Genomic DNA, 18,606 nt, shown 5'->3' with positions numbered 1-18,606 from the left:
GTCTCGCGAACCCTCTTGGGACAGTTGAATAACATGGAATTGTGGAATTAATAACATGGTTAAGCTTTGAAACTTTCAATCCTTATGTTTTCGTCGGATTTTTCACGGGATATTCCAGTTTATCTAGAATTAATATTGGTAATATAATAGATGCAACTACTTCTGCTGCCACTTGTGCAAATATAGTACAGTATTCCTAGTCGGTGAAGTTAATAACGTATAGGGTGTTAGATCCACTATCATTTTAAAACTCTTATCTCATTTTCCTCCAAGTTCAGGTTGGCCTATAAACAAAGGCATACAAGTTACATACAGAAACACACAAAAGCAAGAAAAGAAAAATGGAACCAACTTCTTCTTCTTTGTCTCTTGTTCCAAAACAAAAAACTCCTTTGTGCAACTTCAAACCGTTGGTAATACCTCCTCCTGTTGGTGGAGGTGGTGTTGGAGTAGCGGTTCCTCTGCATGAAAACAGTGGGGTACATGCAATCATGGCAGAAACACTGCCGAGGTATGTAATACTCCAATCAGATTATAATGATAGATACTTGCGCTCTGTTGAAGGTAATTTGCAGGTTCCTCTGGCTCTCAAATTCGGAGGTCAATACAGTTTCGATCGTGACACGAGGTTTGAGTTGGAGAAGGGGAAAAATAAAGATGCTGCCGGACTGTTTAATATCAAATGTATGTACAACAATAAGTACTTGTCAACTGTAAGCGCAACCAACAACTGGATCACTGCGGTTGCTGCTGAACCTGAGGAGGATCAAACAAAATGGTCGTGCACACTTTTCCAGCCCGTTTTCGTAACTGCTGGCGATAATACCATGGTACGATTTCGCCATATGGCTACTGGCGATTTCACTTGCTTACAGGCGGGCGCTTCCACCCTCGTTGACTGCTTAAAGGCGGATAGTGATAGAGATGGGTACGACAAGTTTCTTGTCATCAACTGGGAGTCTGTAGTGATGTTCCCAAACCGTATCGTAATCAAGGGGGACAATAACAGGTACCTCCGTGAAAGGGGCGACACATTCTTGGCTTTTGACACTGATAAACTTGAGGGATTTGATACGGAATACGAGGTGACTCCAAGTCGAAATGGAGGCCTCCGCATTAAGTGCCTTTCTAACGGGAAATTATGGAGAAAGGATAATGGTTTTTGGATAGGTGCAGACGGATCTGATGGCAATAACCACAATACCAATAACGTGTTTCTCCCTGTTAAATTGGCAGAAAATCTGGTGGCTTTCAGAAGCCTAAGAGACAACCTTTACCTCAAGAGACTCTCGTATGATGGCGAGGACGACTGCCTAGCTGCCCTCAACAAATATGTTGACGAGTATTCTCGCCTGAAAATTGAGGATCCTGCTATATCGAGGAAAATCGATAACGTCGTTTTTCGGATCCCTGCTGCAAATACATCTAAAGGAAAACCCGTTGTGCTTATAACCAAAAGGGTCGAAAATAACACCCTATCGGCCATGACGGTAGCAATAGATCTCAGGATTTCAGATGTCCATAGTAGTACTTGGAACGCAAGCCTATCTCTGAGTCTAGGTGTTAAAACAACCATGACATCTGGTGTGCCAGAGGTTGCGGAAGCATCGATTGAGTTTTCCGTAGAGTTTACCAGTTCGTACGAATGGGGACAAACGGTGGAAAGGGAAGTACAGATGGGGTCTGTTTATACAGTTGAGGTGCCGTCTAAGAGTATTGTGACGGCAAGTCTGATTGCGGTACAGGGCACTGCTGGTATTCCTTTTTCTTATACTCAGACCGATATTCTGTCGGATGGGACTGAAAAAATCTATGAAAAAGACGATGGTTGGTTTGTTGGTGCCAATGCCTTCAACGAAACCTTCAAGGTTGAGCAGACTGCCATCCCAACAGCTAAACTTTAGTTGAATCCTCTTTGTTTTGTTGAATTATTTGAACCTTTGCATGTTTGTTTGTTTGTTTGTTTGCATGTACTTGAATAACTTGCGAGGTTGATGGATATCTCGTTTGTAAGCTTTGCTTTTCGTAGTGCATGAAAAAAAAAAGACGCCCAAGGCACCAAATCATGCCTTTTTCTGCAGTTTTTCAATTTTCCTCGGTGCGCCTAGGCGCTAGGCGAGGGTAGCGCCTAATACTTATATTTGCTTTCTTTTATTAGGCATTATTCATTCCCTAGTGGTTTCTTCTTTAAATGCTCTTGTGGTTGGATGTCTGGTGTGGCAATATATGGTATAGCAATAGCTATATTTTCTTGTAGTGATGCTTGTTTGTTGTCTGTACTCGTTTGTAAGCTTTGCTCTTCGGAGTGCATGAATAAGATCCATCTATTTCTATTTTTACTTTGCCAGCAACAGGGAGTTCTCTAAGCTAGTTCTCCAAAAGATGTCATTTTCAGGTGCTAACTTCTTAGAGAACGAGCTGAGCTGCACGCGTACATTTCTGTCAAACCAGAATTTTTTTCAGTGAAAACCATCTCGAACAACAGTACTGGGTCTCATAAGAGTGAGCGTAAAGTTCATATTTTCCTGAAAATTAATCACATGAATACAAACACGATAGGATAAACCAGATGTTTTTCAGGCTCACCCTTCAGTAAACCATTTCTGAAAATTAAAACACCACCAACACAGACAGATTAAGGTCTCAAGGCTTGTCAAAATAAGAGCATGTTTGTTACAGTTTTCAAAAATAGTTTTTAGAAACAGAGAAAATAAAAAACAGGAGAAAACACATTTCGTATAGACATTTTTGGAAAATGTTTTCTATTTGTTTTCTGTTTTTGAAAATATAAAAATGAAAACAATAAATTATTATTTTTTGTGTTTTCTCTGTTTTTCTTTTTTGTTCCTTCTGTTTTTTTTTTCTAGAACAAAGTAAGAGATCGGGGAGTGAATGTAAGTGAGTCATGGCCAGTATCATTATCACTTAGACTTGCCTTTACATTTGATCTGATTTAGTTGATTTTTTTTTGTTTTCAAAAATAATTTTTATCCTACCAAACAATTTATAGAAAATGAAAATAAGGAAAAAAGAGTATGTTTTAAAAGAACGCGCGATTGGAGGACACTTAAACTAATTGGGGGATAGAGGAAAATGACAAAAACTGGATTTAAATATCAAATAAGGGTCACTCCTTATCTAAGTATTTTACCTAATTCCTAATCTACCACTCACTAATCATGCTTAGTGCTCAATTATAATTAGTAAATTCAAAAAACTATTTGATAAATGATTAGTGTGTATTTTTATTTGTATTTGGGTGAGTGAGGTGAAAGTAGAAGGAGGGGAAAAATTGAGAGGGAATTGTTTTTGGCAAAAATGGAGGATGATTGTACAAGCACTCCCAATACTCAGGTAAAGGTGCCAATGTGTTGAAAATTTGATTATTTTTTTTTTGAATCCACCATTGTTGCAGCTGAAATAGCTCGGTGCCGGCATGGATGTAGTATGAATACGACGCCGACAGTAGTATTCCCGGCATTGTATTCATACTACGTCCATGCCGGCCAACAATATCCCTCATTTTGAAAGGCAAGCCGGCATTGTATTAAACCGAAAAAACCGTGCCGGCATTTGTTGGAAATCTTCATAAATGTTTGCCACGATCCGGGGGGTCCTGGGGGCGTATCCCCTCCCGGCTGCGTTCGACCTATTCCGTTTAGATTTTTTTTCTGGTTTTAATCAGTCCACTGTTACACAGTCAGTTAATTCTCTAGCATGTCGGTACTGCTAACGGTATAGTATGTTGCTTAAATTTCTTTGCCGGCACTTGAGTAAAGTTTCCAGAAAATTGTTTTTTTTTTTCACTTGACTATCGGCATTGATAGATTTCTATTGAGTATGCCGGCATCTATTTACGACATTAATGTTAGTTACCAGCATGACGTCACCATCAATTCCGGCATGGTCTTCATCAAGTTTAGCATGTTCTTCATCACTTCAGGAGATGTAAAAAAAATTTATTTCTGACATGGTCTTCATCCCTACCGGCATGGTCTTCATCATTACCGGCATGATATTCATCACTTCCGGCATGGTCTTCATCACTTCTGGCATGATCTTCATCACTACCGGCATGGTCTTCATCACTTCCTAATGTAAAAAAAATATTTTTCAAAGTGGAGAATATTTAGTTTTTAAATCCCTAACCCTAACGAGAATGTCGGCAGTGAGGATAAAAACGGGGATATGATTTTATTTTTTGATTTTAATTTTTAGATTTTTATTTTGAGGAAAGGGTATTTTAATACTTTTATCCCCCAAAAACACCCCTTAGCAAACACTATTGGTTGGGGGAAGTAATCTATATCCCCCAATTAGTTTAAGTGTTCCCCAATCACGCGTTCTTTTAAAACAGCGAAAAACTATTTTTGAAAACTGTTTTTAAAAATTTTACTAAACATGCTCTAAACTATTTAACATGCATTCCCCTTTTAAGTCACCAATTTAAACATATACATGCCCTTTGGAAGTTTTTAGAGAATTTTGAATACCCATTAAAAAATGACCCCGCATTTTTAAAATTTGTTAAAGTACCCTCGCGTTAGTTTTTCAATCTAGTGTTAGTTAAGACTAAATTACTTTACATATTTACTCTTTTGTTATTGCCACATTGATTCTATACATCATTTTACATGTTCGTCGAGTCCGGTTCAGGATCATTACACCGCTTTCAGGTTCGTTACATCATTTCCCAAAAGGGTTCATTATTTCAAGTGTTTTGGGGTTTTGGTTGGAAGAAAACGACCTTCTACAACATTTTTTTAGGTTCATCGAGATCGGTTCAGGATCGTGACAACTCTTTCAGGTTCGTCGAGCCCGGTTCAGAATCGCTACACTGTTTTCAGGATCGTCAGATCGTTCACCCTCCAAGCCAAAGAGGTAGTTCAGGGATAAATAGAACTTTTAATTGGAAAGATAACTGCCACCTAGCATTTAACTGGATGGAATTTGCCTTTTAAATAAAACGGGGTACTTTAATAAATTTCTAAAAAATGGGAACACTTTTTTAGTGTAATATGAAAAGTTGGGGTACTTTTTCAAAAAGCCCAAATCTTTGATTGCATTTGTAATATCAAAAGTAGGAATAGAAAACCTTGACCTATGCGCAATGTCTAAATGGACCTAGCTAGCATAGTAGAGACTGCTTGAATTTAAAAAACAAGCTCAAAAAATGCAAGCAATACCTAAGAAACTCAGATTATTATGACCACTCACTCTTGAAAAGAAACTTATTATAGGGACGGTTGAATCCACTGGAAGGGCTTCATTCATGATTTTAAGTTACCCTTTCATCAATCAAACCTAAATGTTAATAAAAAATAAAAAAAAACTCTTTAATTCTTCATTCCATCAATACTCAAAATTAATCATCACAATAACAATTCAAAATCAAACATCATCAACAAACATTCCACCAATTAAACCCTTAAAACCAATCGTAATAAACCCCTTCCATCAATTAAACTAAAAAATTAAAACAAAAAATAATAATTTAATTCTCTAGTTCGAATTAACAACTGAAAAGGGGGTCTAACAACCACACCCAATATTTCGTTAGGGAATCTGTTTGGACTAACTCCAATATAATTCCAAGAGAATCAACTAGACAATCAGACTCAATCAAGAAAAATATATCCAAGATTTATATCTCTGCTTCTCAATGTGATCAACAAATCAAACAGATAAAATCCGCGAGCCTGATTATTATGAGGTACAACTTGAACGGTACCAAAGACCATTGTTCAAGTGCCAATCAATTTGAATCAACAACCAAAGGTGAGATTTACCAATTGATTGAACTACGCACAACCTGTGATATTCCAATATTATATAAACAAATATAATACGGAAAAGAAATAACACAGACACCATAAGTTTTGTTAACGAGGAAACCGCAAATGCAGAAAAACCCCGGGACCTAGTCCAGATTTGAACACCATACTGTATTAAGCCGTTACAGACTCTAGCCTACTACAAGTTAACTTAAGATGAGAATGTAGTTGAGCCTAACTAATCTCACAATTATTAAGGTACAATCGCGTTCCTTATGCCTCTGAATCCCAGCAGGACTCTACGTACTTGATTCCCTTAGCTGATCTCACCCACAACTAAGAGTTGCTACGACTCAAAGTCGATGACTTGATAAAAAAACCCGTCTCCTACAAAAAAGTATATTCTGATAGATAAATCCGTCTCCCAAAGAAATGCCTACGAAATTTGCTCCGTCTTTCGATAAATCAAGGTGAACAGAAACCAATTGATAATTCGGTCTTATATTCCCGAAGAACAACCTAGAAATATCAATCACCTCACAATAACTTAACTATATGGTAGTATAACAAGTCATTCTGGAATCACAAAGGATGAGACGAAGTTGTTTGTGATTACTTTTTATATCTTACCTATTGGAGATAAATCTCGAGAAAATATTAGACAAGAAAATACTCAATACGATAAAACAAGTAAGATCAGAACACGCAACTACAAAGAAAATAGTTGGGTCTGGCTTCAGAATCCCAATGAATTCGTTAAGTCGTTAACCTATGATGCTTTTAGGAAAAACCTAGGGTAAAGGAGAATCGATTACAGTCACAACTAGTATCACACAGGAGGTGTGAGGATTAGGTTTCCCAGTTACTAGAGTTCTCACTTTTATAGTCTTCGAAACCAGGGTTTGATAACTATGTAAAAAAGAAATCAATATTCACCCTTAGATGAAACTTGATTTAAGATTCAAGCTAATATCTTTCAACCGTTATATGGTCTTCTCTTGTTACACAAAAACGAAATATACTTTCATTTAGATATGGGTAACCGTACCTGAACGTGTATATTGAGTTGGCTCAATAACAGTTAATCGAAGTTAGACACATTAACACTTTTGTGTTAACCATATTCATCTTAACACTTATAGAACAAATGATACTCAAATGAATCTAACTGTGTTACATATAGAGTTTTTTAATTGTTTATATTCTCATAGAAGTATCCAAGATACAGTTGAAGAAAAATCGGATTGGTTCAAAAGAATCAGTTCATTAACATTTTAGCCACGTTTTGCAAAGATTGCATTCATAAATATATAAATGTATCTTTTCATGAGTACGAAATTATACTTAACCGATTTTAGAACTTAACCACATAATTTTGCAAATGGGTACACAAACTTAAGTTCCATACTTGATATTTTCCGGCAGTTCGCAAACAGGTATGCATACTGTCATTCCGGACCGAACCCATGTGAATAAGGTTACAAACGGGTACGCAAACTTAGTTCCCTTAGTTTAATGGTTAAAACCGTTCGCATACAGATATGTATACTTGGTTCCCGGACATGAATTATGCTTACAACAGTTTGCATACGGGTATGCATATTGTTCTATATCCAGACAATGATTAATTATTCTAATTCAATCATTGAAACATTCTTAGAAGACGATAATAACTTTCTCACACAAACTATTAGATTATAAGCAATTTTCAAGTAAAATAATGATCAACATGAAACATTCCGAGTCTACATCAAATGACTATCTCACACAAATCATGTAAAATGTTACCAGGTGATTTTCACCTGATCATCTTTTGACTTTCTTCAAGAATAACGATGAACGTAGTTATAGAAAAAATCTTCCCAACACATATTTCGAAAAAGATATAAGCGAGTTAAACTCAACTCGAAGTATCAAATATGTATGTGTAAATTTTATATAGCTATATGAGTCTGTTTCAATGGAAGATTGAATAGAATAGACTTCTGAGTGATACATGTGTTCAAGTCTCTATATATATTTTGTTGATGAAGTTCCACAAGCTCCCCTTAGTAGTTATTCGTCTTCAATCGATAAACTCTGTGAAGTCTAAAGCTCAACTACACATTCTATCATAATCCGAGACATAGCTATAAGTAGATTAGAAATCAAGACTTATAGTTTTGAAAATTAAACTTGACAAACAAACTTGGGATAGCAACGCTTGCGAGTTCGACCAAGCAGTGCTCTAGCAACAAAAACCCAAAATCAATCGACTTCAGAATAAGAAAAAAAATTGGTCAGGTTCATCAAAAATTTTGTTGAATATTAGGGTTGTGAATGGAGTTACGAGTTGGTTGTTCATCATTAACCAACGGTGATTCTACTTACGGTTCATATAATTTCTAAACGTTAAAGTTTACGGTTGTTGTTTTGATGCAACAATTAACCGAAACTAGCTACAATCAATTTTATAATACCTTAAGATCAATCGTAGTTAATCCTGTGTCGAACCATAAACCCACTATATATACAGAGAACTTACGATTGAAAATGCTATAACCAAAAGAAACCGTAACTTACTAACGGTTAGTGCCTTAAGTGATAAAAAACAAGCTGTAACTTTCTTACAACTGATACTTGGAAAACCCAAAACTATTCCCAACACATTTACGGTGATTTCGTTAGGACCAAATACCAACCGTAACTGGTTCGCAATTGGAATTTTCCAAATTCAACAAATTACGGTTGGTTGTTCTTCGCAAACAAACCGTAAATTGGTGTTACGGTCGGTTTTCTATACTTAATTTCAACCGTAAATTGTTCTGAATTTTTTTTTTTTTACGTTCTTCCACCAATTATGATTTTTAAAGGATATTGGAGCTAAGTTAGAGATGTATTTGGTTATTTTCATCCATTGATTTCTTATTTTGGTTGAGTGAATCAAAACCTAAAATTTTTCGAAAAAAATCTCTCCTCTCTTTCTTCCCACCAAAACAACTCCTAATATGATTTGGTTTTTAACTAAGTATAAAAGAAATCATTAGCTAATTAAATGATTAACACTAACTAAATGTGGGCAGTTTAGCCATTATAAATTTTTTTTAAATAAGGGACTTGTCAAATTACTAACTAACGACCCTATTTTGTCTTATTATGGCAGTCCCTGTAATGGATTCAACATCCCTTGTAAAAGGCTTCCTTGAAAACATAAGTATCACCTCACGTACGCCTCTCCCTCTTTCTATCTTTTACCTCCAAACCCAATGTCGTCCACCGTTCTAGCACAAATTTTCCAGCTAGATTTCTTCAGCTCATTGCATTCCGCTTTTGGGGGTTGTTCACCACCTTTGGCACCCTCTGATAAAGATGAAGAGTCTCTACCTGAACCTCAAGACACGAGTTGACCAACGGGAAATATAATTGGATCTACAACGGTCCTAATAGATTTTAAAAGGAGATTTCCACTGTTCAATTATTTATATTCTCATAGAACTATACAAGACACAATTGAAGCAAAATCGATTTTGATTCACTCGAATCAGTTCATGAACATTATAGCCACGGTTTGTAAATATTGCATTCCTTACTCAAATGGGTACACATACCTAGATTTTATATATATGTTCTGTTCGCGAGTATGCAAACGAGTACACATACTATTGTTCACGATCAACATCAGTTGAAATCAGTACGCATACGGGTATGCATACCATGATTCCCGGACTTCAACTATTGAATCAGTACGCATACGGGTATGCATATTAAGTTCCCGGACTTGGAATATATCTACAACATTTAGCATACAAGTATGCATACTGTGTTATATCCAACCAATGATTAATTGTTTTAAACTCCCATTTTAATCATTGAAACATTCTTAGAAGACGGGAATAGCTGTTGACACCCTGATTTTGCACGCTCCACGAGAAAATATCAATCTTATACTTCGAAGCCGGATACAAGAGAAATCCCAGACTTTGAAGCCATTAGGGATTTTTATATCCTTTAAATCAAGCCCACAAACGCTACTCCATCACCCATTTCACTACCCAATTTCATACCCTTCAAATCAAACCCACAAACATTACCCAACTACGCATTTCTCTATCCATTACCCATTTCCATGACCCATATGAAATAATCCTTCTACTACCAACAATTCATTTTCACAAATAAAAAGAATTCCCTCCTTATCTCACACACCAAAAAATCATTACCCTTTTATATTTTTTATTCAACCCCATTACCTAAAAAAACAAAAATTATCCTTCTCAAATCCCACTAAAAAAAATCATTTTTTTACCAAAAAAATTAACCTCTCTCATCCCATCACCCATCAAATAATTTTAAAATAAACCACATGCATCCTCTCTCCTCATTCTACTCCTCTTTCCACCTGTACATCTATTCAAAAGAATTCTTTTACATCACAAAAGAAAAGAAAAAGAAGAAAGAAAAGTAAATCAATCCCAAACACATTTGTCCCCGGATATTCCCTTTCATCATTTTCTTCATACCTCTTTTACATTTACTCCACACCTTTCTACAACTATATAAGACATGAATTACTCCATTTGGAAACAAGCAACAATTCCACAAAAATATGATTCTGCAACCAATTACATTCAAACAACCAACAATCTCAAGAATAAACCAATCACACACCATCAATCATACCAATTACACAAGAGAAACCCAATAAATTCTTATGCCCCCCATGCAAAAAGCAAAAAATTCCTCTCATTCATGCAAAAAATCCTAATTTCCACAATACCTACACAAGAAGAATTATCATCTCCAAAATAGAAAATACTTCTTCTCACGTGTTCTAAATCTCTATGTATTTTGTCATTTAATCTAACAGAAATTCAATTCCCTTTTTAAATATTAGTCATTATTGTGTTATGCATTTATAGTTATTTTGAGAAAAACCCAAAAAATATAGAAATATTCAATCAAGTATTATCTTTAAGTTTTTAAAGATTAGCATCAAATTGGTGGTACTTTAACTACTTTTAGCAGACTTACCAAAAACAAGGAGGAGAGAGTATAAGAACCTCTCTGAGGTAAATACTCCATCTAAGGTATATTGGTCGAATTGATTCTCGTGGGTCAATCAAAATTATGAGTATAGAGTGGATTTCCCCTCTCATATTCTCATTGCCCATATCAGTTCCTGCATGATTTATTTTATGGCATATTTTGAAGTATAATCTAATTAATCCATACCGTGGGAAGATCTAAATATGAGCATAGAGTAGCTTCCCCTCTCATATTATGAATCCACAAGCGAATGTTATGCAAATAAATCATCAAATTACCGGTTAAATTGTTAGTTGTCGGTCATGTGCACATTAGTCCAAAAATCACAAGTGACTAGAAAATTTTAAAGGAAAAATATTATTCCCATTTAATCATAAATTATAGGCCAATCACACGATTGGGCGGCTGATGGGTGCCTAACACCTTTCCATCCCAAACTAGAATCTCCTTACCCAGACTCTCTGATAGGAGACCATAAACATGTAAGTCATAAATAAATTTTGCTTCCCCTAAAAAATTCAAACTAGTTATAAAGGGTCTTGATTCCCCTTAATCAGGTGGCGACTTCAAAAGATCTTTATGTTCTTTGCGGAGTTAGCTCTCTTACTAACGAACTAGTACGAAGTTACCTCTGGACGTCCTGTGCGACAAACATCCACGAATGGATAAGCACATAGACTTCACCCCATTACAATTAGGGATCGGAAAATCTCGGTTCATCGACCCCAGCTAGACCCCGATTTCTACAGTGGATACTCTTCTGGGCAAATATAAGAGATGCAACTTGAAAAATGATTAATGGGAGATTTTATAATCTTTTCTTTAATGTGTACTAATATTCACTTATTAAGATTTTGTGATTGAAGGTACTCAAATAAAAATAAGCAACTATAATGAATAAAGGAATTGTAATTCGAAGTTGGAGGAGAAAAGGAGAAAGACTTGTCAAGAAGGATACTTCGCAACCTGGGAAATGAGCATCCAGAGGTCTTGACATCCTCACCTCAAAGATATAACAAATCATTAAATAAAAACTCGCAAAGTTTTTAAGAATATGCAAGATGAAGCCAGAAACATCAACAAACAAATGCTTCTGTACCCGGAGACGATCCTCCACCGCATAAAGAGCAAAATAAATATGGGGAATCTGGAAATCAAGGCGACGGTAATAAAAATCCAACACCAAGCAAAAAGAACTTGGAATTCGAACAATTCAAAGAACAAGTAATGAAGAGGCTGTCAACAATCGAAGATAGTACTGGCATGGAGGGATAAATATGGTACACTCCGCCGAAAGGATACCTACCTGAAGGTTTCAAATATCCGAAGATGAAAAAATATAATGGTCGAGGACCCCCGGGGTCTCATATTAAGTTGTACCTCAAATACTTACAGCATCAAGGGATAACCGACGACTGGCTATTAAACTTGTTCCACTAAAGCTTGACTGTGTTATCTCTTGAATGGTACCAACATGTAGAGAAATCGAAAATTTTCGCATTGCCAGTTATACTTAATACATTCGTCGAACATTTTGCTAAAAATACAGATCATACTATGGCCTTACGCCAGCTGGAGTCCCTTCATAAGGAGCACAAGAAGGTTTCATCGACTGGATGAGTCGATGGGACAAGAAAGTGTTCAAAATGTTCGAACAGCCCTCAGAAGAAGCGCAATTAAAAATGCACATGAAAAATCTCTCAATGTCTTACAGGTTATTCGTCAGCATGTCTGCACCAGAAAATCTTTCCGATTTTCGAAGGGAAGGATATAACATCGAGGATGCAATGAGGGACGGTGCATACTTAGGATTTCTTATAGGTCAAAGCTCAACAAAGAAAAAGGAAGTAAATTATGTTAACCCAACACTTGCAAGGCTTACTTATATCAAGCCCGGAGGGAAAGCACCAATAACTGAGACATTTCTCCAGGACAAAGGAAAACAATATGTTGAAAAAAGGTGGATCAGGAACCGAGTGTTCTCTGAACTAAATGGAGAAATAGGCAATTTCCTTCCCGTGTTCAACTTCGGGATCCCAAACCCGTACCTAACCCCAAACCTCGGGGTTACGATGAGTCAAAGATGTGTGGTTACCACCAGAGCGCGGGACACGACACCAATTCATGTTTTGTACTGAAACACCTTATCCAAGACCTATTGGATGAAGGTAAAATAATCATTGAGGGAGCGACAAAGCAACCTAACATCCATCAGAAACCTCTCCCAGCACATCCAGGGAATCGAGGAATCAACTTCATTGAAACCTACGACGCTGAAGAACGTCAACCATCTCTAATATCGGAACGTACGACAAAGGTTAAGGTCTAAGAAAATGAAGCCTCTCGGTTCAATGCTGAGAACAATAAGGAATCGACAAAAAGCACGCCAGACGCCAACATCCGCAAGGTAAATAAAAAACCATTGTTCACCATTGCATGGACGGTCAAGGTCATAACTCGGAACGACTTTCGGAAAAATGCGAAGAGGTGCAACATCAGACAAGGGGAGGAATACAGTTCAAGCCTCCCAACTGTCCTTGCCAGGGGCAACCCAACTCAAATCAGGCCAAACAATCAACAAGAAGCGATAAAGGAAGATAACTTCCTCATTGAGCAATTACGAAAAACAAAGGCGGATATCTCAATATGGGGATTATTAGATGCGTCAACCAGTCAGCGTCAGTCTCTACCAGAATCACTAAGCTTGATGCACGTTCTCACAGGAATCACGCCCAATGAACTGGTGCACCTGATCGTCCAAGATGCAAGACCAGGTTCAATTACTTTCACAAATGACGACCTACCACCGAAGGGAAGAGACCAAAACAAAGGGCTTTACATTACAATTGGATGGGGGAATATGATCGTACCTTATGTCTTCATGGACAACGGTGCCGGTGTTAACATATGCACGTTAAAAGAAGCTAAAAAGATGGGGATCGACATGAGATGTATCACAAAAGCTGACGAATCATACTTGACGGTCAGATCATTTAACAATGGTAAGCGGACAGGAATTGGTGAACTGACCATTGAAATATGGGTTGGTCCAATAAAGACCTATGCAACTTTCCTTTCAATGGACATATCCGCAAGCTTCAACTTCCTTCTAGGACGCCTGTGGATGCACAAGAACGGAATTGGTGCGTCATCCCTCTATCAGAAAGTTAGATTTTGTATGGGAAATAAATTAATCACTATACACGGAGATTATGGAGAGAATGAAATAAGGTCCCATCAGGTCTTTGTGAACATGGTCCCGGAAATCCATAACTAAACTACAGAAATACGAAATGAGGGTGAAGCTGAAGCATCAATTCACCGCGCATGTACAGGTTAATTCGAATACTGGAACCGAAATATTCCAAAAATGCTCCAGAAAAGCAAGTTCATCCCTGGGATGGGACTTGGGCTCCGACAATTGATATCGATTCCGGGAAAAAAGGAATTTGATATGTCAGGTTTAGGATACATCTCGACCCGATGAAACTCTACAACCTTCAGAAAGAAGCAGGAAGACCAAGGGATCGATTGGAGCCGCCAGCTGTCCTTCCTAGAATGGTTCGTCCGTAAGGTAGAAGACAATTTTCCAGCACCAAGCGCACCAGCAAAGATTACACCCGTAGTAATAAACCGTACCAAAGTTCTAGCAAACAAAAGGAAGCCAAGGAACCTGTTTATGAAGGTATAAGTCATCTTTTTTATCCATCTCCTACTAACAGCGCAGGAGAATCCGGCGGACATAAAGGAGAGGATGGGTGTGAATTGGAAGTCCTTTATCAAAAGGAGAGTCCAACAAGCTGAACACAGAAAACTGAAGGAACGATCCAAGAATGTATGGCTATTACATGCTTAGGGTTGCGATTTCCTAAAAGGAGGAAATTTTCTATCTATAACGGTAAAGTCTCCCCCATCAAACACCTCAAATAATTCTTATGGTACATTGGATATGTATGAGGAGGACTTGAAACAATACTTTGGAAAAAGTTTAAATGGTGGTGCATCTGTATGGTACTCAACCGATAACCGCGTACAACAAGCAGCGTGGACAGAAACGATCAATGCTTTCATCGAGTATTTTTCATAAGTTTGACCAGATGCCATCAATCAGAATCTGGAACAATACCTCGAAGAACAAAAGGAGAGATTCTGGAGAAGCAATGCAAAATTCATGGAACAACGATATGATAAAAGCATCTGCATGATAATTCCCAACGAAGCTGCAAAGGATGTCGGATATTCTTCCGACGCCAAAAAAAAAAAAACAACCTGGTAAGAATGGATGATGAGGGTCCACAACTGATGAAGGATGAACCGCAAGAATCCTCGTGTGACCCGGAGGATGGTATTTGTATGTTTAGTGCACCTTTAAAATTAAATAATAAAAAAAATCGAAAAACAAAAAATGTAGAAAGTGTGATATTAGAAATAAAAGAGTGTGAAAACCAATATGACGTCTTGGATTTGGAAGATGAAATTGCAGGAAATTTTGGGCATGAGGATGAAGAAATGATAACCTGCCGAAAAGACGTTCCAGAAGAAATCCAAAACAGCGTCGAAAAACATGAAAAAGAGCCAGAATTCATGGAAGAAGAAACAATCAACTTGGGAACGGAAGAACAACTGTAAAATATGAAGATCGATACAACATTATCCGCTGAAGAAAGGAAAGAGATGATCGAGCTACTCGCCGAGTTCGAGGACGTCTTTGCCTGGTCTTCCGAAGACATGCCTGGGCTGGATACTGACTTAGTGGTCCATCGTTTGCCAACTTATCCAGATGTAAAGCCGGTCAAACAAAAGATCAGGAGACTAAGGTCAGAATGGACCTTAAAAGTCAAAGAAGAAGTGGAGAAGCAGCTCAACGCAGGCTTTCTGAAATCAGTCACTTCTACTGAATGGATGTGTAATATTGTACCTATTCCAAAGAAATAAGGAAAGGTAAGGATATGCATCGAGTACTGCAAATTGAATAAAGCAATCCCAAATGATGATTTCCCTTTACCACATATCTATATCTTGGTCGAAAACACCTCTGCGAAAGGATGTCTTTCGTTCATGGATGGCTTCTCCGGATATAACAAATCAGAATGGCATAAGAAGATATGAATAAAACATCCGTCATCACTCCGTGGGGAATATTTTGTCACGTAGTTATGCCCTTCGAATTAAAGAATGCCGGAGCCACATACCAGCGAGCCATGAAGACCATCTTCCACGTCATGATACACAAGGAGCTAGAGATTTATGTCGACGACATGGTGGCAAAATCTGCACATAGCAAGGATCATGTAATTGTTTTAAGAAAGGTTTTCCAAAGTCTTCGAAAATTCCAACTTAAGCTCAATACCAAAAAGTGTTTGTTTGGCGCCAAGTCCGGGAAATTGCTAGGTTTCGTCGTCAGCAACAGAGGAGTTGAATGCTACCCATCAAAGGATAAAGCTATCATCGAGATGTCTCCACCAAGAACAAAAAAGGAAATCAGGGGATTTTTGGGTCGACTACAATACATAAGTCGATTCATAAATCAACTCACTTCAATATGCGAGCCGATAATCAAGTTGCTAAGAAAGAATGTGCCTACTGTGTGGAATCATGAATGTCAAGAAGCATTTGAAAAGATCCATAAATATCTGAATCCACCAGTACTTGTTTCCCCTACCCCTGGTGTTCCTTTGATTTTATACCTCTCGGTCACCGAAACCTCTACGGGAGCAATGTTGGGGCAGTATCATGAAGACAGCGGCAAGGAAAGGGCCATATACTACTTCAGAAAAACTCTTTCAAGGTACGAGTCAAAATATACCATGCTGGAAAAGACTTGCTTGGCACTTTTCTGGGAAACCCAACGTATTCAACATTACATGTTGTCTCATAAGATTCAATTACTATCAAGGATGGATCCTATAAAATACTTGTTCGAGAAGCCCGTTTTATCCGGAAGAATGTCAAAATGGCAATTATTGCTCTCCGAGTTTGATAGTCCATACATTACGCAGAAATCTGTCAAAGGAAGAGCAATCGCCGATCATCTAGCATCACATCCTATCCTCGACAACACTTAGCTGAAGATTGAGTTCCCAGACGAATGGGTGATGTATGCTGATGTGACCGAAGATAAACCATGGAAGATGTATTTTGATGGCACCCGTAACAAACAAGGAAGAGGCGTGGGGGCACTGTTAGAGTCACAAGAAGGTGTCCATACACCTATTTTTACCAGGCTATGTTTTTCATTCTCTAATAATGTTGCAGAATATTAAGCCTGCATAGCTGGACTGAAAGATGTTATTGAAGTCAATGTCAAAAGTATCATAGTGTACGGAGATTCACTACTAATCATAAATAAAATCCAGAAGGAGTGGAAAGTTAATGAGCAGTTATCCCAATATCATACATACCTGGAAGATCTCACCAATCAATTTGATCACATCGAATCCCACCACATCTTTAGAAACAAAAATTATGGTGCTAATGCTCTTGTTGTTTTAGCTTCTTGGCTTGCATTACCCGAAGGAATGACGGTGAAACCCATCAAAATAAGCCAAAGAGGTGAACCTTCCTTATGTTATGCCATTCAAGTCATTTTTGAACAATTAGACGGCGTTCCTTGGTTTGTTGATATTCAAAGGTACCTCGAAGGGCAGTCATACCCATATAATTTAATTAAACAACAAAAAGGAGATACATCCGAAGGGTGGCATGTCAGTACACAATATTTGCAAATGTTCTTTACAAAGTATCAAGAGACGGAACTCTGTTATGATGTGTGAACGAACACGAAGCAAGAAAGATCCTGGAGAGAGTACACAGTAGTGAGTGTGGTCCTCACATGAATGTACGCATGATGAGTAGGCAGATAGCTCTCCTAGGATACTACTGGGAAACAATGATGTCTGATTGCTGTAACTTCGTCATGAGGTGTCACCAATGTCAGATACATGAGAACCTTATGCATGTACCTCCTTCTAAACTTCATACTTTATCATCTCCATGGCCATTTCTACCCGGGGAATCGATCTCATACGTAAAATCCATCCATCTTCCAACGGACACAAGTACATCTTTGTTGCAATTGACTACTTCACCAAGTGGGTTGAAGCCATTTCGACCAGAAGTTTCAAAGGAAAGCCTACGGTCGATTTCATATGAAGCCGCATCATCTTCAGATATGGAGTTCCACATGAAATAATATAAGAAAATGGGTCAAACTTTATCGGTGAAGAAACCGAAGAACTGCTTGGAAAGTACAAGATTAAGCACCATCTAGACTCACCGTATCCGCATCAAACCAACAGAGCGGTAGAAGCAGCCAACATGACACTTATCAAAATCTTGAAGAAAATAACGGAGACATACACAGAATGGAGTGATAAATTACCATATTCTTTGTGGGAATACATAACCTGAATTCGCACCGCGACTGGGGCTACACCTTTCTCTCTCACATACGGTATCGAGGCAATGCATCCCATAGAGGTGGAAATTCCAACTCTAAGGGTTCTAAATGAGAGTCAGTTACCTAAAGATGAATAGGTAAAAGTAAGAGTTGAGAAACTAAATCTTATCGATTAAAACAAGTTAGCAGCATCCTGCCATTCTCAAGCTTACCAGAATAGAGTTGCACGTAGTTTCAACAAACATGTGCCACCGCGCAACTTCAACGAAGGAGATCTTGTGCTCAAAGAAATCCGTCCAGTCAAGCACACCGATGCAAGGGGAAAATTCAAGCCGAAGTGGTAAGGCCCATTTATTTTCAAAATGATTTTTCAGGGAATGGTAGTACAATCGCTGGACTTGGATGTAG

The 18,606-nt window shown here is 37.8% G+C and overlaps 1 protein-coding gene across 1 annotated transcript; it reads left to right on the top strand.

Moving 5' to 3' along the window:
• The first annotated feature begins 341 nt into the window (after positions 1 to 341).
• On the top strand, positions 342 to 1,904 carry LOC113286523. Its single transcript, XM_026535115.1, has one exon. The coding sequence runs from the start codon at positions 342 to 344 to the stop codon at positions 1,902 to 1,904; it is 1,563 nt and encodes a 520-aa protein (XP_026390900.1).
• The last annotated feature ends 16,702 nt before the right edge of the window (positions 1,905 to 18,606 follow it).

This window comes from Papaver somniferum, chromosome 6 (assembly GCF_003573695.1).
Source record: "Papaver somniferum cultivar HN1 chromosome 6, ASM357369v1, whole genome shotgun sequence".
Classification (NCBI taxonomy): Eukaryota; Viridiplantae; Streptophyta; class Magnoliopsida; order Ranunculales; family Papaveraceae; genus Papaver; species Papaver somniferum.
Note: the sequence above shows the minus strand (reverse complement) of the source record. Positions and strands in the feature narration are given on the sequence as shown.

Bases quoted from the DNA above. Each gene is read 5' to 3' on its own strand.
- LOC113286523 (XM_026535115.1), top strand. From the start codon at position 342: ATGGAACCAACTTCTTCTTCTTTGTCTCTTGTTCCAAAACAAAAAACT.